The sequence below is a fragment of the Aegilops tauschii genome, chromosome 3 (genome assembly GCF_002575655.3).
Source record: "Aegilops tauschii subsp. strangulata cultivar AL8/78 chromosome 3, Aet v6.0, whole genome shotgun sequence".
NCBI lineage: Eukaryota > Viridiplantae > Streptophyta > Magnoliopsida > Poales > Poaceae > Aegilops > Aegilops tauschii.
Genome location: NC_053037.3, coordinates 383,448,430 through 383,468,321, shown reverse-complemented (window position 1 = coordinate 383,468,321; position 19,892 = coordinate 383,448,430). Strand labels below are relative to the sequence as shown.

The following is a 19,892-nucleotide window of genomic DNA, read 5'->3' as shown; positions in this document are numbered from 1 at the left end:
GCGTCTTTAACAGTGTAATAGGCTAGAGCACTAGTTTTTTGCTTTCTGCACTTTGTTTTGCGCGTTTGTCTGCGTTGTGGCTGAGGCGGTTTGTCTGCCGTTCCTCCGCGGTCTTCTATGTAGCTCTCGGAACTTTATGTTTCATTTCTGGAATGAAATGGAGCTGGGGCGTGGTGCCCTTTTCTTCTAAAAAAAACAGAATCCCAGTATTTCAACTGATATAAGATCAGTTACAGAAAAATGTACCAGAGCCTGTAGTATCATATATTGATAGTATTTCAACTGATATAAGATTAGTTACAGAAAAAAGTACCAGAGCCTGTAGTATCATATTGATTTCCAGTACAGTTCCTTTTGTTTTATACAAGTTGCTGACTACACTTTGAAGTGGTGACTTGAACTCTTCTATAGTTGCTTGTTGGTATGTTGACTGAGACGGAGTGTGTATAAAACTCTACCAGACTGACAGACAGCAGTATCAAATCGACCAGATACAAATACGCATATTCGATGTATTTCTTGATTCTGAAAGAGGAAGCAAATCGAGTGCGTTGCAGCACTACTCAGAAATTTATCGCGGCTGCTACATACTCCGTGCTTGGGAATATACTGGTTGTAAGCGTTCGTGTATTTTCTTGCTTCCATCCTAGCAGAACTGAATAAAAAAAACCAAGAGTTATAACCATTAAAGCACAATGAGGGGGCAGCACCGATGTAATCGTGAAAATGATGTAGGCAAACTAATGCCAGGCACCTATCCAGTAAGACATTTAGTAAAAAGACATTAACAAATAGCAAACACTAGAAATGAGCTAGTGTCTGGCATGGATAATATCATACACTAAAAACATCTAACTTCATGAATTTGATTATTTTAGCACAATTATATGGAAGTTCTGAGTGAGAAGCAGGATAATACCAGTCATTGTTCAAGAGTTTTGAGATCCATCAAGTTCATTGCTCAGCATATGGTGCAGAAGAATATCAACCATCGTACCCTTTGACCTCACACTACAACACATAAATGATAAGACCGCAAAGCCTGCCACCGTATGTTCATATATAATAATAGAAAATAACAAGATCTACATTACCGCATAGACCGGCGTTTCTTTATTCCTCCAGATGTAGAATTCTGCAGGTGATGGAGAGTGTCCTAAAATATCAGCTCTTTCAATCCGGATAAAAAGTAGCTTAAATATTCATCTCATTCTCACCTGGATATCAACCTCTTCACCTTTCTCCAGTTCCATCTCAGCAAAAAATGCCTCCAACACAAATGCTACAATCTACGAAGATAAAAGAAATACAAAATTTATAATCAGTAACTAAACATCTAATAACATATAATGAGCTACTACCTCCGATCTATAAAAAGTGTCGCAGTTTTGAACTAAACCCAGTTCAAAACTGCGACACTTATTTTAGATCGGAGGGAGTACAATTCTTGGAAATATCCACTTCTCAACAAAGTTCTAGCCATGCACAGGTCAGTCATTCAAAATCTAAAATTATGCGAAGTTAGAAACTTATGTCATGCATGTTACTGGATGAACAAAAAAATGAGGATCTATTTAAGATCTTACCAGATTAAGCAGTAGTAATATTGAAATAAGGTAAAAGCTGACAAAATAAATCAGGCTCCAAGAACTTCCAGTCAGTTGCCAATAACTCTGAAAGTATTAGAAAGAAAGATAAAGAAACACAGGTTAGCAAATACAAAATTCTGTTCAGTATTTTTACCAGATGTCTTCGCATTGATTAGGAAGACAATCCTGACCACTTTAATTCATTTAATAGAACGGAGAATATTCTTACCTCCATCCATACTTGCCAATTGCCCATCACTAACAAATTGAACAGAGTGACCATACCACTTGGATAGTCATTGAAGTTAAAAAGAAGATAGCTGAATATGTCAAGGGGAAAAAATGCAAGAATTATGTGAAACAGATACATTTCAAAAGCATGCTTTAGGTTTAGCATAGCAAGGCAAGTAGTGGGCTAGCCGGTAACTTGGCGGTTACCAGCCGAGTGCATTATCTATTCTGGCTTGATATTTATTTATAACATATATTTTTGCTCATATTATTGTGTTCTTTTTTTGTTTTATATGAGCATTGAATTGTTGTTTCATGTCAATTCATATGAAAATTTGAAAACATCTCTTTCAGACTGACATTATATTACCAATCCAAGCTAGGACGGCCAGTAAGCGCCAGTTACAGAGGTTAGCAACGACGTATTTGAATCATTGGCCACAAGAAACTGTAAAATTCCTAGTGGAATCCCAACAGTGGAAGAAGAACAAACAAGGATACTCATTATTGAAGAGGTCCGTTTCTTCTAGTGTTGGGTTTCCAGCATACACAATGCCCCCAAAAATCTGCAAATGAAACAGACTAAGCTATCAGTTCACAAATAGTAACATGTCAAAAGTGCTAATGATATTTTAACAGTGAAGGTGTCCAGTTCAGATCAGGATAAGTTCAACTCAAACAACAGTAGTAATTAGTGCATGGGTAAGCTGTGAACAAAGAAAGAAAAAATAGCAATCACTGGCACAAATAACAAACTATTGTATGTAGGTGGATCATTGTCCAAAGAACAAACTGAATCTTAAACTTAATGTGCAAACATTCTAACCTGCAAACCAAGGGAGCAGTACATGCAAAGAACACAGAATACTATCCCCAAATATGGCATCAAACTAGACATCAGGGTAAAGAATGTTGCAACAAACGCTCTGAAACGTTGAACTTGCAGCAAAATTCTTGTTAAGCGCAACACCCTTCCAAGGAGAAGATACCGAATCCTGTTGGGCAAACATCAAATGAAAGTTACATATCTGACCGCAAGATCGCAAAGATTGAGCAAACAAGATAATGTCAGATTCTTTCAGATGTGATAGCTCGAAACATTTCAAAGTAGCTAAATGTTGAAATGGTAATTCCAACAAGTACGGCTCAACATCACTACATATATCTCAGGGGGTTGTATTTCTGCTTGCAGTTTCTTGTTACAGTGGAATCAAATTACATATTCCAAAATCGCCGTCATACCAAGAAGCATACTTTAGTTTAGTTGAACTGGTTCTAGCCTTGTGGGCCATTATCATAGAGCATGAGGTTTAGGGCTGGGTTTTGACCTCATAAGGCACATGGAGGTCATTCATTTTTGTTCCAGAATTTAAATAAGAAGAGCATACAGGATACTGGAATGGAAATATTTATCGATACGTATGATGACTTGACTAAAATTTGGAAAGTAATGCATCCGAAACAGTGAAAATTACCATTCTCCATTTGAAAGAAAGGGAAGCTTTGACGGGAAGGCAAACGTTAGAGTCTCTCCAATAACTACAAGGGAATCATATGTTAGATGACTACAAGAATATAATGTAAGATATACTAGCTTCCATTGAAAAGTTATTAAAGATATGAAATACTCAAACAATAGTACTCCCTCCGTAACCTAATATAAGACGTTACAGTGTCAAAAAACGTTTTATATTAAGTTACGGAGGGAGTAGCTGTCAACTTATTTTCAGTGCTTGCATGGAGGAACGATACAGCTCCAGGATAGACAAAAGCTTAACTTTAACAAGAACTATGCATCATATTTCTTTGGATCATGCATATTGATTTGTAAGTTGATGACTCTGATCAATGGTGAATCAATTATGCTCGATCATATGGTTTCCATAATCTTGTATACACAATTACTAGATGTAGTTTCTTTTTTTTTTATGAATCCTATAGAGTTGTGAAAAGGATCTGATTCCTCCTGTTTGAACCAAAATATTCTTAGTGCAGATGTTTTGTAACACCCCGCATGTAACTTTCCATATTTGTAACTCCAACTCTTGCCATTTCCGGCTATGTGTTATGATATTCCCTTCGTGGTCGGGTTTTGTTTGTCGTTTTGTATTTTGTTCATGTCATGCATTTCATATCATGTCATCATGTGCATTGCATTTGCATACGTGTTCGTCTCATGAATCCGAACATTTTCCCCGTTGTCCGTTTTGCAATCCGGCGCTCCCATCTCCTCCGGCGCACCCCTCTTGTTTTCTTTCGTGAGCGAGTGTCAAACGTTCTCGGAATGGACTGAGGCTTGTCAAGTGGCCTTGGTATACCACCGGTGGACCACCGGTCAAATTTTGTTCCATTTGGAGGTCGTTTGGTACTCCAACGGTTAACCGGGTAACCGCAGATGCCTTCTGTGTGTTGCAGCAAAAAACCCTCTCCAAACAGCCCAAAACCCACCAAACTCTCTTCCATGCTCTAGGTCGTTCGATCACGATCGTGTGGGCGAAAACCGCACCTCATTTGGACTCTCCTAGCTCCCTCTAGCTATATATATGCATCCCTCCCGAAATACGTTCGCAGTCCAACCCTAGCCCCGCTCCCTCTCCGCCGCCGGACAGTCGCCGCCGCCGCCCGGCCAGCCGCGCAGCGCCACGTGGCGTTCCCCGCCGGCTCCCGCGCCGCGGCCCGCCAGGCCCGTGGCCGGCTCCCGTACGCCGCCCCGCGGGCCCGTGCACCTGAGCCGCCGCCGCCCTTCGTTCCCCACGCCGCTCCGCCTCCTGCGCCGGCGCCGCCGTGCCCCGCCGCCGTCGCCTCGCCGTGCCCCGCCTCCGCCGCGCCCCGAGGGAGCCGCCCTCGACGCCGGTCGCCGCCGCCTCCCCGCGCCGCTCCGCCTCCTCGCCCGACGCCGGCGTCCCTCGCTCCGGCGAGCTCGAACAGCCGAGCCCGAGCCGAGATCCCGATCCAGTCAACCCTCAGGTTGACCCCGAGATCCCCCGAAATATTTCCAAGTCTTTTATTTTCACAATATGTGTACCTGTTCATAGCATCACAACTCTCTGCATATAGCTCCGTTTCGCGCGTGTAATATATCGATTTGTTCGTCTCGTGATGCTCTTCATTTTATTCCATTGCACCATACTCATTTGAGTTCATCTTGATGCCCAAATCTCTGGTGCAAGAGTGCTAGTTGCTGTTATCGGCTGTTACTTATCAGAACTTGGTGATTTGTTATTTTTGTTGCATTTAATCTGTGCATCTTATGGGCATGAGCTCTACATGTGTTTTGTTGTATGCCATGCCATCTTTCCAGTGGTGTATGCCATGTATTTTTTGTGATCTCTGTGGTGACTAGCACAAGCATGCAAACTAGGCTCCGTAATGTTTCTGATTTCAGAGACTTAGTGATTTCTCTAAGTCTTTCTCTGCTGTTATTTTGTTGCCATGTAAACTTGATGCTACAGAGAGATCCATGCATATTTTGGAGATGTTCAGTAAGGATGTTTTGTAGCTATTGTTGTAATTGATCCATTCCTGCCCTTGTTTGCAATTATGGAGTGCCATATCATGACTCAATCTTGCTCTACTTTTGCTAAAAAATATTTCTGGCAGATTGTTTACGTGTAATTCAATTTTGTCAAGCTTGTTGTAGTTGATCCATACATGCTATGTATTTGCTCTTGCCATGGATAGCTTCATAAACATGCCATCTTGCTGTAGGTATACTTGTTTGGTCATGCATTGCTTTGTGGTGAGTGCATCAAGCTCACCAAGATGCCTTCATATTATTGTTTCTGTCATGCTCTATTTTCTGCTAAGTCTGAAACCTGTTAACGAAACTTGCTATGTTTACATGGGTGCCATCATATCTTCTGATCCTTTTTGGCTTATGGTCAGTAAGGGACTTTTGTCATATGCATTTAGTAGAATACTGCCATGCCTTGTTTTGCCATGTTAAGTTCCTGTAGCATGTTGATTTCGTGCTCTGAACATTGCTACCTGATGCTGTTTCAGTCATGTCCAGTAATTTCACCAAGTCTGTGAAGCTGTTATCTTTTGCACTTTTTCCATGCTTGTTTGAACCTGCTGTGGTGTGATCTAGCCGTAGCTCAGTGTTCATTTTTTGTCAAGCATCTCCTGTAGATTACTGCCATATGCTTTGTTGCAATGTTGAAGTGTTGTAGCATTGTTACTTGTTGCATTTTAAGTGCTATCATGCTGTTAATCGCAGATTCGTGTCATTTTTGTTTTGCTTGCCATTTGCAAACCGTGCATCCGTTTCCGGTGATATTTATATCGATTTCAACCGAAATCATCTCATCTTTCCAGTGGCATGCTTGGTTTGCCAAGTTACTGCCTTGTTCATCATTTTTCTTCCGGAGCACGCATATGCATGGCATATCATATCTTGCATATCATACATGTTTTGCATCATGTTGCTTGTGCATTTCCCGTGATTGATTGTGGTTCCATTGCTTGTGTTCTTGTCTTGGGTAGAGCCGGGAGACGATTTCGTGAACGAGGAACCTGTTGAGTACGCTTACGAGGATCAAGCTTTCGACAACTCTGAGAACCTTGCAGGCAAGATGACCATACCCTCAAAATCACTTCTATCTTTGTTTTGCTAGTTGTTCGCTCTATTGCCATGCTGCACTACCTACCACTTGCTATATCATGCCTCCCATATTGCCATGTCAGCCTCTAACCATCCTTTCCTAGCAAACCGTTGTTTGGCTAAGTTACCGCTTTTGCTCAGCCCTTCTTATAGCGTTGCTAGTTGCAGGTGAAGATGAAGTTGGTTCCATGTTGGAACATGGATATTTTGGGATATCACAATATCTCTTATTATATTAATGCATCTATATATATTTGGTAAAGGGTGGAAGGCTCGGCCTTATGCCTGGTGTTTTGTTCCACTCTTGCCGCACTAGTTTCCATCTCACCGGTATTATGTTCCTTGAGTTTGCGTTCCTTACGCGGTTGGGTGATTTATGGGACCCCCTTGACAGTTCGCCTTGAATAAAACTCCTCCAGCAAGGCCAAACTTTGGTTTTACCATTTGCCGCCTAAGCCTTTTCCCTCGGGTTTTCGCGAGCCCGAGGGTCATCTTTATTTAAACCCCCCGGGCCAGTGTTCCTCTGAGTGCTGGTCCAAACTAGAGCCCTTTGCAGCGCCACCTTGGGGAAACTCGAGGATTGGTTTTAGTTGTACGGACTGCTCATCCGGTGTGCCCTGAGAACGAGATATGTGCAGCTCCTATCGGGATTTGTCGGCACATTCGGGCAGCTTTGCTGGTCTTGTTTTACCATTGTCGAAATGTCTTGTAAACCGGGATTCCGAGATTGATCGGGTCTTTCCGGGAGAAGGTTTATCCTTCGTTGACCGTGAGAGCTTATGATGGGCTAAGTTGGGACACCCCTGCAGGGTACTATCTTTCGAAAGCCGTGCCCGCGGTTATGAGGCAGATGGGAATTTGTTAATGTCCGGTTGTAAAGAATTTGTCACTTGACCCAGTTAAAATACATCAACTGTGTGTGTACCCGTGATGGTCTCTTTTTGGCGGAGTCCGGGAAGTGAACACGGTTTGAGTTATGCATGAACGTAAGTAGGAGTTCAGGATCACTTCTTGGTCATTACTAGATGACGACCGTTCCGTTGCTTCTCTTCTCGCTCTCTTTTGTGTATGTTAGCCACCATATATGCTTATTGTCTGCTGCAGCTCCACCTCATTACACCATCCTTTCCTATAAGCTTAAATAGTCTTGATCTCGCGGGTGTGAGATCGCTGAGTCCTCGTGACTCACAGATTCTACCAAAACAATTGCAGGTGCCGACGATGCCAGTGCAGTTGATGAGATCGACCTCAAGTGGGAGTTCGATGAGGAACGTGGTCGTTACTATGTGTCTTTTCCTGATGATCAGTAGTGGAGCCCAGTTGGGACGATCGGGGATCTAGCATTTGGGGTTATCTTATTTTCATTTGGATTTTGACCGTAGTCGGTCTATGTGTGTATTTTGGATGATGTATGAATTATATTTATGTATTATGTGAAGTGGCGATTGTAAGCCAACTCTTTATCCCATTCTTGTTCATTACATGGGATTGTGTGAAGATGACTCTTCTTGCGACAAAACCACTATGCAGTTATGCCTCTAAGTCGTGCCTCGACACGTGGGAGATATAGCCGCATCGTGGGCGTTACATGTTTTTCTTAACAATACAAGATAAAAGGTATCGATAGAAGAAACCGAATAAAATTTCCTCAGAAGAAGTGGGTTTAAGCTCATCTGATGAGAGAACGTGTGATAAACTTACATATAGTCCAAGTAAGCACAAAATCAAATTTGTTTTGGCCTTCCATCCAATAAGCACCAAATCCTAATGAAAATATTTTCAGTGCCATCTCGGCTACATAAATCCATCCTGCAAAATATTACTTCGATTAACATCTCAATATAAATTTTCCAGGAAGATGAAAAAACCATCAATAAAATATGTTAACTGACTGGTGAGGTGCCAACAGGAAAGAAGAAAGGGGACAATGATGAAAGAAGTGTGATGTGAAGTCCAAGTGTTGCCGTGCAACATATGCACCAAGCAAATGTGGCGGGGAAGTGTGATTCTGCAGAATACAAGCTAAGGCTAATATGTACTGCCACACTTTTTAGGCCACTGCTAGCATATGCTCTAGGCATTAATGCACTAAAGTTCTACTAAAAGAGGTGGCCTCTAGATCGAGTTCATCTTTCATAACTTAATTTACTTTTGAGAATACATCACTCCAATATATGATACAATTACGATATTGGTTCGTTTAAATTCTGATATTCCAATATATGACTTGCTCCAGTTCTGCTCGTTTTGTACCTTACAACCAGTGTGACTAACCAAGGTTCGATATGAATCATGCAGTACACCATTACAGCCTAAACTTGGAGCAACACAAAGATGCTTAAGTACGACATTCCACCGGGATAAAAATGGCTTGCTCAAGTTCTGCTCGTTTTGAACCTTACACCCATTGTGAATTTGTGACTAAACATGCTTCCATATGAATTATGTAGAACACCATTACAGCCTAAACTTGGAGCAACACAAAGATGCTTACATATGGCATTCTACCTGGAAAAGAAACTGCTAGTAAAAGGGAAAAAGGTTGAGATGGTTTTGGAAGCCAACAAGATGATAATATATGTTATTCAAGTATGTTGGAATCAGATAATGTACACCTTTTATTCGGAAATAAATGACACTTTGGACATAGGCACGGTCTCCATTGTGCAACTTCTACCATTACTTTTCATATAAATATGTCAGAGAAAAATAAAATTATGCTATTGCAGTAATATTCTTCACGATAGATCTAATAGTATTATTTTCACCTATCCAATTTCAATATATTAATAGTCAACGTCAGAGAAACGTTTGACAGCGTCCTTTCTAGGACATGATATACTTCCCAGCGGAAGTCATATTAGGTATAAATTCATCAGATAAAATCATAATGCTGCTTACATAGAACTGTTGAAACAATGTCACCACAAGATCCTTACCAAGAAAGAACTCTACTTCCTGCCACGTTTCCTGTGAGGAGCTGTTTTCTATATCAAGCTGCAAATATCACATTAGCAAAGAGATTGTCAGGGATAGTTTGCAATTGTAAGTTCAATAGTTTTGATTTTTAGTTGTAAGAGGATGGTGGGTTGCAAACAGTTATGCTGCCAACTAGTCATCACTTAGCAAACATGCACACGAGAGCGGACAGTAAGAAATGAAGAAAAAATAGCTACTTCAAACTTCATTTTGATTATTATTTTTGCTCACAAATAGGACTCCCAACAGTTATAACTTTTTCACTTACAAAATACCGAAAGTCCTATAATTAACAAAGCTCATGTCGTGCCAATTTTTAATTAATACCGTTGTTAACAAATCAGGCTTCTTCTCATAAGTCCATCATTTCTAACAAAAAAATATTCCAATTTGGAAACCGTAGTTAATGAATAATGCTGCAACACTTGCTCCCAGCTAATGTGAAGAATTGTTTTTTCTTTTACTGTATTGGACCAAGAGCATTGATCTTTCTTTTTCACAAGACTTCGGTGCATAAGTTGCGAGAATTGAAAATATTATGGTTCTACCTATCAGATATATGCCCATCATAGATCACATATCATATTTATTTGTCAATCATCATGTCACACCACCAAGTATAGCATTTATAAAACACAACTGTTGATTCAAAATTTTGTAAATGTAAAAGAGTTCATACCGTTGTTTCGATAATGACGGCAACTAGGTTTATCAGAAGAACAAAAACAATAATGTACTCAAAGACGCGGCTCCGCACAAAAGATTTCAACCTCCCACAAAGTGGTGAATGGTAGAATGGGAACTTTTCCAGATAAGACGGCTGCAAACATGCGTACAACACCGAGTCAAATAATTCAGAATGTTGGTTACAGTAACACGGTATTAACATAAAATAAAAATATATTTAAATTTCAAACTATTACTACCCCTGGTACAAAATAAATTTATATCCTTGCTAATCACACCTTTCCAATTTTCACCGTTCATATATTTACACAACAGGCAGATTATCCTTAAAAGTCTAATTGGTATTCTTCAATTGCAGTTCTAGAACTTTTACTGAAATACTAGATTAAAATTAACAGCCAAAGGTGTACATCAGTAACCGCATCATTTTTGTAACACAGAAAATGTATGGGATCATGAATGCCAAAGTAAGAACAATATACCGGTGGTTCTTTCTGAAATTTTATTGCAATGGTATTGCATAGGTCAGCAAATTCTTCGGAGGTAACCTGGACAAGATAAATAAATTAGAACAAATAGGCACCAAAATCTGAGTTGAAGAGGACTCAGACATGGGCGGTGAGGGAGTACACCCCCGCCTCCCACCAACAAAGCTAAGCTCAGTTCCTTGCAACTATTGACCAAGGTTCAGGCATTTGTAAATCTTAACAGAAACTCTAAATTCAGATTGCAATGCACCAACTCTTGTATTTGCATGTACCATCAGTTGGAGCAAGCAACATTATGAATATGTCATTCTTTCTTCAACACAATACTAAACAATATTATGTACTTGCTGACTTCACAAAAGCAAAACATGCCAACTGAACATAAGAAGAACACATACCTTGAAATCACCACTTCGATCAAGCTCGGCGAAAATTAATTCAAAATCTTCCCTTGAGGTTTTTGGTAAGGACCTACGAAAGTGAAATAAGTTATATGATAGCCATAGCTGGCAGAGGAGCTAGCAACAAAAGAATATGAAAATATCTCAATACTTGTTTGGTCTCAACTTTGGTATTATCACGTTGCTTCCAGAAAAAGGAGGGTGAGGTACGAACTGAGTATTTTAGGCCAAACTGTTTGATGAACGTAAGCTTTAGATCTTTTTGCGGAAGTTCGAACTAATAGGGTATTCACTATTGCTCATTCTGTTGTTCGACCAGCGCAAACAGCCTTCGTGCAAGGACGACACATTCTGGAGGGAGTGGTTGTCCTACACGAAACTATTCACGAACTCCACTCCAAGAAACTCGACGGAGTTATTTTTAAAGTGGACTTCAAAAAGGCTTACGATAAAGTCAACTGGCCTTTTCTACAATAAGCTTCGCGCATATCAGTTTCACGTCTGACTAGCGTCAACAGGTGGCGAGTTTTGTCCAATGTGGTAGCATTTGGGTAAAGGTTAACGATGACATTAGTCATAATTTCCAAACCCGGAAGGGGTGCGGCAGTGGGGATCCTATGTCACTAATCCTTTTTAACATCGTAGCCGACATGCTCGCAGTTCTCATTGCAAGAGCTAAGGAGGATGGCCAAGTTGGTGGTCTGATTCCACACCTTGTTGAAGGTGGTGTGTCGGTTCTACAGTATGCTGATGACACTATCATCTTATGGAGCATGATTTAGTGAAAGTTTTGACTATGCAATTAATTATTTGCCTTTTCAAGCAACTTTCGGGTCTCAAAATTAACTTCCACAAGTGAGCTTTTCTGCTTTGGCAAAGCCAAAGATGTGGAGTGAGTATAGGCAATTATTTGATTCACGACTGGTTCTCTTCCATTTAGTTATCTTGGGATACCCATTCATTATGGAAAAATCACTAATAAAGAATGGAAGATCATCGAAGACCGGTTCAAAAAAAACTTAGCAGCTGGAATGGCGAGGGCATGTCTTAGAGCACTAGTTTGACTTTTATTAATGCTGTCCTTACAAGCCTACATATGTTTATGTTATCGTTCTTTGAAGACCCTAGGGGGTGTTGAAAAGATCAGATTTCTATCGGCCTAGATTCTTCTGGCAATGTGATGAGTAGAAACGTAGTGTTGTCGCCGAGATTACCGCCTACCTATGTTTATGTTATCCCTTGGAGACTACCGCCACATTAGTCTCATCCACATCTTTGCCAAGCTGGTGGCAAAGAAGCTAGCCATCCAGCTGTCGCCGAGGCTAGGGGCGCTGGTTGAGGAGAAACAGTGCGCGTTCATCAGGAAATGTTGCATTCATGATAACTTAATGTTCATTCAGCAAACGGCGAGATATTTGCAGCGGCTGGGTGAGCCATGAGCCATGCTAAAGCTGGATACCGTCCATACGTTCGACTCGGTTTTTTGGGTTGTGGGCTCTCCGCTTCAAAGTGCTTCGCGGGATAGGTTTTGGCCCACGCTTCCGTGAGTGGATTGACTTCCTACTGTACCCTCAAGTAGCACGAGTGATGCTCAACGGCGAACCGGGGCCTTCGGTTTGGCAGCAAGGGCCTGCGTCAGGGCGAGACACTCTCCCTTATGTTGTTTGTGTTGGTGATTGATGCTTTCAACAGGTTCTTTGCTAGGGCCAGAGAGTTCGGGTTGCTCCTTGGCTTCGCGCCCCGCGACCTGATAACTACTGTCTCGTTTATGCAGACGAAGTCGTCATCTTCTGCCTCCTGGGTATGGAGGAGCATTCTATCGTTTGCAACTTGCTTGCGCTCTTCGGGAATGCATAGGGGTTGCACACCAACTATGAAAGTGCTCAGTGTCCCCCATCAGTTGTTCAGAGGAGGAGGCCCATGAGGCGGCATAAGTTATGAAGTCTGCTACCTTCCCTAGGGCTCAAGAAGCCCTCGAGTGTGGCACTCCAGCCCTTGGTCGACAGGATCATGGATCGCCTCCCCAACTAAAGGGCGTCCATGATGACGAAGGCAGGTTGCCTCACCTTGGTCAAGTTGGTCTTGGCCACCATGCCTCTACACCAATTGGTGATCCTAGGCATGTATAAGAAGACCCAAAGCAGACACAATCAAGATGAAAGCTGGGCAATGGGCAACAGCGGGCGCAAGGGTCTTGCGGCTTTGCTTCCGGTGATGGCTGTTTCTAGCGTTTAGAGCCGTCACGTTGTAATTATCGGGTGTTGCATTCTTAGGGCTTGTACAAACTCTTCTTTCTATCAATGCACCCGCAAGGCTTTTGAGTTTTCTCAAGAGAAAAATAATAATTGAAGATCATCAAAAAGACTTACTGATGAACAATATAATGTAGAAAGTGATTTGATACAAACATACAGTGTAATGTATGAGGGAACTTCAGTTACCTGTACTTGTTCAGCTCATTAAGCAATGATATGCACTGTTCCCTGTCGAGATAACCCCGATTCTGATGTACAAACAACAGGCAAGATCAACAACAGACTTGAAATACAACATTGAATGAACACAAACATGAGTTGGCACTAACAGCAATGTGTAACTACTAAAGTGAATATATTACCCACCTTCCCTCGTCAGTTCACATTAGACATATTTCAATTTATTTTTGTATTATGGCAGCCTTAATATTTAGTGGTAGTTTTAGCTTATTCTTATTCCATGTGTCAATTTCTGATTCACCAGTGACTTTATAAAGTAGCTCACACGTTATTTTTTTCAATGCTAGAACATTTCCCCCAAATTAGTAAGAAAACAGCTGATATGAATTGATAGAACACTTCATTCGAATTAACGGAACATTTGCTGTGAATGGACATTGTTTATAAATTGTCATGATATTGCGATAACAATTGGGAAAAAATTATTTAAAACAACATGAACACCAAATACGAACTATTGGAATCTTCACACAAAAAATAGTTTTGCTATTTCCTTTTTTTCCTGAAGAATATTTGGGTTAACTTAAACATGGTCCAGAAACATTTTGGTGGTGCTGGTGGTGAGGGGGGGGGGGGGGGGGGGGGGGATTCTTCAAAACGTACAAAATGAGAAAACGTAATTGGGTGGAACCCAACAGGAACTTGACCTAGTTGAATTCTCCAAACTGACGATTCAAGTGATTTAACTATATTCTAGAAAAGGGTCACTTGAACACCACCAGCCATTCTAAATTATATAGGAAGTTTACCAAAATACATTTGCTAAAAAATAGTACATCAGTGTCCAAGAAAACATAATAACAGAACACTCACGTTGGTATCGATAAGATCAAATGCCTTCTGTAATATATTTTTCCTGATAGAGTCCACCTGAACAAGTTGCTTTGCGAACTGTATCACCAAATGAATGCCATGTTATTGTTGTATTTACTATTAGCCAGAAGAATAGACAAGATTCAGAGGTAAAGAGTATAGTAAAAGCGAAGAGATAGGACACAGGTAAAAAATGTACCTGCTCCTTAAAGCTATCATAGATGACAGCAAGAATCAAATTTGTCAGGAAGTAAACTCCCAAAAGCACGTAGACGATGAAAAATAGGGAATACCAGCGGGATATCCTGCTCCAAAATATGTAAGGTGAACTTGAATGTGTGTCGACTGCCATTATCATAAACACATCAGAAATATTGATAGCCATCTTACTTGTAAGCAGGCACCCATACATCAGGATTATTGGAGGTGGTGAAGAGGACAAACATCTGATACAGTGTTACACCGTATGATGTAAAAATGGTCTTCCCTTGTGGAGTGTCCTCAAATGTTACGTAAGCTAGCCAGCTTGCAAATAAGAGGAACAACAGAGAGAGGGCCTACATGACATAGATGATCTAAGGTTATACATCAAACTGAACAGATAATGGATTGCAAACATTATGTGAACATGCAAACACACAGGAATCGTTGTGTGTTAAAGTAAATAGACATAATAGATGAGCATATTAGCTGCTGGTATCTCCTCCATATTAGACCAGAAGAGGTATAATTGAAAATTATATTTGCCACAGCAAAGCACTACAAGCAAAGATGTGCAATTAACCACCCACCCTGTGTCCACCACACAACTCAACTGCATGTGCCACACACCCTTTACTCCATACATTGATGATAATTAATGAAAGATCCTCATGACTTCAATGGATAAAATTTGTAATGACTTGTCCTGGAGTAAATTTGTTAATCCTTGCACGTCTTACAATGCATAGGCGTGTAGAATTTTGTGTATAGATATAACCTTACCAAGACATTGAGGTATGTCCCAATAAGACCGGCCAGTGTGATAGCACACATTCGCAATTCCCTATTGCAGACAGAAGAACACGTTAATCTATCTGTTAAACTCATAGTATATGACATTTGTTAGATAAAAATCAGTATATATCTAAGCTCACAATCAAATCAAATATTCTTTTTTCATACATTGTATAGAGAAGCAGTTTAGCATACACACCAGCTTTAATGACTTAAGTTCATCCTGTGTGTGCGTGCGTGTGTGCGTACGTACCTATTACAATAATTTATCATCATCAATATACCTCATTAATTATTCTTAGATACATCAATACAAGTGTTATGAAAATATATCATTGGAGTCCTTAGTTTATGCAATATACCTTTCTTACGTAAAGAAACAGTATGCAAATAATATAACATATATGGACTCAGATGGATCTTTTTGCAGAACTCACTTTGGGGTATCTAGTATTTATTAATGAAGTGTATGGAAAATGACAAAGAGGTATAGCCGGTTCAGATAGGACCTTCTCACTGTGTTCAGTAAGGTACCAGCAGTCTGGAACAAACAAAACGCTTCATACCTGATAGTCATGATTAGAAACACTACGCGGATGTATGGAGCTAATCTGAAAGGTTGGGAACTAAAGGCAAACACCAGTATGTCGCATGCTAAGATGAAGAGAAGAAGAATCTACAGGTAGAGCAGAAAAATGTGTAAGCCATAGTGAACTAGAAAGCAAAATCACACATCTAACACAGCAAGGTAGTCTAATAAAATAAAATAAATTCAAGTTTGAAAATAGACTGTCAAAATTTGCAAGGACCTAAACTGTGAGAAGTGTGCATGCAAAATAATATAATTAATGTACAAAAAAGGGAAAGCGCAATTAAAATTTGAACTTCAGCTCATGTTTACCAACATATAGTTTCCTAATGAAATCTTCACTCAGTCAACCATATATACTCCAACTTATCGTATCTAACAAGTAGTAACTATTTCTCCTTGTTCCTCACTGTATTATAAGGAAGAACAGCCAGAAATGTTCAGTGTCATTTTGTCGGAAAAATTTCCCATCTTCCATTATTTCTGCAGTAATCTAAACTTGGGCCTATATAAAAGCAAGTTATTGGCCTCTATTTGCCATGCATCTTTCACGGTGCATTGAAACAACATTCACTAAGCCACCTCCTGTGAATTATTAGGTCTTCTAAGTTCTCTGATATTTGCAGGGATGTATTGAACAATTATGTGCTTCCGAAAAGGCAGAGTTGTTACCTTCAACTTATTCGTGGTGCTCCTCCAGAAAATATTTAGGCCTTCATAAGAAAGTGGACAAAAGATATCCATTACAAGAATAACAAGTGTAAGCCCCTGAAATTTAAAAAGAACCATTTACAGATCAATACATCAGATTCAGGTTTTCAGTTCTCCATCTAGGCCACTACATGCTTTTCGATCAAGACATGCACATTTCATATTATGATAGGATAGCTCCAATCATACAAATTCGAGGATAACAGAATTCAGGTAGCAGAATCCACTACAATACATATGACCTGATGCAACTAATTCTGCAAAACACCTCAAAATTGAACAGATTTTTTAGCAGCCAAGATCATTTCACCTATTTTCAGGTTGCATTGATATTCTCCATAAAAATGGGAAGTGCAATTCTCAAAGCAACTTGAGGGCTTGACTTACTAATGTACTACTGACCTGCTTTAAGATTTCTGTAATTAAGGTTTGGAGCGAGCATAGAAATACTACCCTTATGAATAAAGCCGCACCTCGTAGATGAGTGATTCAGTTGTGCTGAAGTATGGCAACTGCCCGAGAAAGTAAAGATCCCTTTGATCGCAAGCCTGTAGAGCATCTTTCCGGCACCATAGAGGCTTCTGAAATGCAAACGAAAGAACTCACATCAATACCATATGGGAATCATGAGACTGTGCCTAATTTGTTCTTTATTTTGACCATGGAAAGTTTCCGCACTTAAGATGCCTGGTCACTGTTAGAATAATACAACGTCAATCTTGACCTAAAGAACCTATACAAAATAATATACAGATTCCACTTTCTGAGAACTAACCTCGTGACTATAAGAAAGAAAAAAAGAACTAACCTCGAGAAAATTCAAAAGAATCAAAGCAAACAGGTTAAGTGACCACAGCCAGTCCAACCGGAGATACACAAAATAGAAACTCATTGCCCTCCCGAACCTCGTATCATTCAAGACATCCTCAGGGATACCAACACCATCTTCTGCCTGCCAAAATAATTGTAATTACTAATTAGACTATCGAGTAAGTCAAAAGATGCCAAAAAAAAAAACAGATGAACAGTCCGTTTCATAACAGCATAGAAGCTCCAACAAATATTCTTCCCAAAAGAAAGGTTGTGCAACATAGTCTGATAAGTGCAGCCTAGCTTTCAGGGGAAGATTCGGTTACCCTGATTTCCTTGCAAGAGAAAATGGGACTTACTGTACTAAGGCCCTTGGTGTAAGGATGTCTATGAAATATGACAACACTATACAATGTCAAATTCCATAATGTAAAATATTAGATCAATTCGTAACATGTTTTGGCACTTCATCAGATAGATAATAAGCATCTAACACTCACGAACCAGCCGAGTCCCAAACAAAGAAGAAAAAGGGGGAAATAACATCAAGCAGCACATCTGCTTCCTAACCATCTCCGCACGGACCGCACGACAGCCGCGGCCACGTGGACCTCGGCACCAAATCAGCATGCTAAGCTAGGGCCGACAATCCATCAAACACCATTCCTACGCCACCTCACTCACAGTCGCCAGTCACAACAACCAACAGCACAAAGCCCCTGGAGGCTCGAGCATCTGAATTCCCAGTTGCGGTCTACAGCAAACAGCGTAGCTGTTCGCTCAGCGAAACAGGGCAAAGTGGAGCAGAGGACCAGCGGAGCGAGAGAGAGGCAAGAGAGGTGGACTGGGAACCGACGAGGTCGACGAGAGCGGCCGCCTTCTGGTAACGGTCGCCATAGGCTAGCGCGTCCGACCGCCTGCGGTACTTCCTGGAGCCCTGCCCGCCGGCCCCGTCGCTGAGGCGGCGACTGCCGGAGGACGCCAGGCCGCGCTCCGCCGCCTCCTCGGTGATGAGAGGCGCCTCCGCTTCGCTCATCTCTCTCCCCCTGGCTAGACTGAGATGCAACCGGAGATCTGAAGGCTGAAGCTACGAGCGGAAGTGGAACCCGAAGCGGAGGCGGAAGTGGATTAGTTTAAACAAGTGTTGTGTGGAAATGGCCAAATGGGGGAGTGCGATTAGAAGTAACCGGAACGGATCGTGTTCAGGTAGTAGTCGACCACGTTGCGGCCATCTCGACTGGCCGCATACGAAGCACAGGTCGCCCGTAATCCCGTTGGGATTAGCGCGTGGACCGACAGCAGGAGGGAGACGGGGCACGAGCGCCCGGTAGCTCATTGGTGGACGCCGGTGTTTGGTGTTTGGCTTTGACGGTGGACGGCCGTACAGGTCGTTTGCGCGGGGGTAGCTTTCGGCACAGCTGGGGGTCAGATGGTGATGTCTGCGGGACATTATCGTCGAGAAGAATTTTGCATGCCCGTTCTCGTGGTGACGTGGCTGTTACAGGTGCGCAAAAAATTCTCGAACAGTGGAGGCAGACAGCATTGCTACGAATCTTAAGACTCCGACCAAGAAGCGTGAGGTTGAATTTGTGTTGCCATGATTAGGTTTGTACGTATGGGCGCCATGTGTAATGCCATGATGCAATTTTGCTAGCAAAGTTTTCTTTTTTAACCGGGCTAACCCATTTCCATTAATGAGAACGAAAGTCTTACATAAAACGGGAAAAAGGAAGGGAAAGCGAGTTCAATGCACTGCTAAAAAACCCGACATTGTTCAACCGCCCGATATTGAAATAGCTGCTATGTAGCGAAAACCTAGCAGCACCATGATCAAACTAGCCCTATTAAAACACAGGAAAGCAGTGGTTCAGGGCGCAAATAAAGTCCACGACATTGGCAAAAGCAACAGGCTAAGACGAGCTACCAATAACGTTGGACAAAAGCAAAGCTCCAAGCAGATCGCAGGACCACCAATGAACTCCAGCAGCAAGCATCGTCAAAGTTTAGACTCGGCCTTCTCCAATTGGCTTCTGGGCAGCGTCACATAGCCTCATCAAGTTCATCGTCCTTGCACAGATCATCTCGATTCCACTCTGCATCGTCTTCGCATCGCCTTCTTTCTAGAGACCTGCCCAATACAACAAAAAGGAGCAAGCAGTACACACAATCTCAAAAGAGATTTGATCATTTTTTTTCTCAAAAGTAGCTCGATTTCGAGCTAACCAAATAGCTCAGATAACAACAACTAGACCCATTGTTGAGGATATAGCTACTGGTGTAACCCGCTCGAGATGGGCCGGGTTACGTTGTGACAGCTCTTCATTCAGAAGCCCAAGGACAGGTTAAGGATGGCGGTTTAGTAATAGGTCTAAGGCCCAGAGGCGACTTAAGGCCCGTAGTGGTAAACCGCCGTTGTGGCATGACTTGTAGTGAAAGGCAAGAATAGTTAAGAGTCCAAGCCGGACACAGTTTATGAGCCGGCCGGGACTCTGAGAGCCGC

The 19,892-nt window shown here is 41.5% G+C and overlaps 1 protein-coding gene across 3 annotated transcripts; it reads right to left on the bottom strand.

Annotated features, from left to right (window-relative positions):
• Nucleotides 1-209: 209 nt before the first annotated feature.
• On the bottom strand, nucleotides 210-18,721 carry LOC109755504 (two pore calcium channel protein 1). Of its 3 annotated transcripts, XR_012205133.1 has the most exons (25): nucleotides 18,249-18,690; nucleotides 17,391-17,534; nucleotides 17,056-17,163; nucleotides 16,544-16,639; nucleotides 15,849-15,958; nucleotides 15,271-15,331; nucleotides 14,677-14,843; nucleotides 14,486-14,591; nucleotides 14,287-14,364; nucleotides 13,420-13,481; nucleotides 10,976-11,048; nucleotides 10,572-10,637; nucleotides 10,082-10,222; nucleotides 9,363-9,420; nucleotides 8,125-8,232; nucleotides 3,296-3,359; nucleotides 2,647-2,815; nucleotides 2,322-2,386; nucleotides 1,819-1,909; nucleotides 1,587-1,673; nucleotides 1,218-1,289; nucleotides 1,095-1,135; nucleotides 920-1,011; nucleotides 320-646; nucleotides 210-252 (listed from the first exon to the last, which is right to left on the bottom strand). XR_012205133.1 is itself a non-coding variant. In XM_020314431.3 (24 exons), the coding sequence occupies exons 1-23, from the start codon at nucleotides 18,426-18,428 to the stop codon at nucleotides 930-932; spliced, it is 2,229 nt and encodes a 742-aa protein (XP_020170020.1). In that variant the 5' UTR covers nucleotides 18,429-18,721; the 3' UTR covers nucleotides 231-655; nucleotides 920-929. The 3 variants fall into 3 exon arrangements, 2 of the variants coding, with proteins under 2 accessions (XP_020170020.1, XP_040260091.1); XM_020314431.3 differs by having other exon boundaries at nucleotides 231-655; nucleotides 18,249-18,721; XM_040404157.3 differs by having other exon boundaries at nucleotides 231-646.
• Between the last annotated feature and the right edge of the window lie 1,171 nt (nucleotides 18,722-19,892).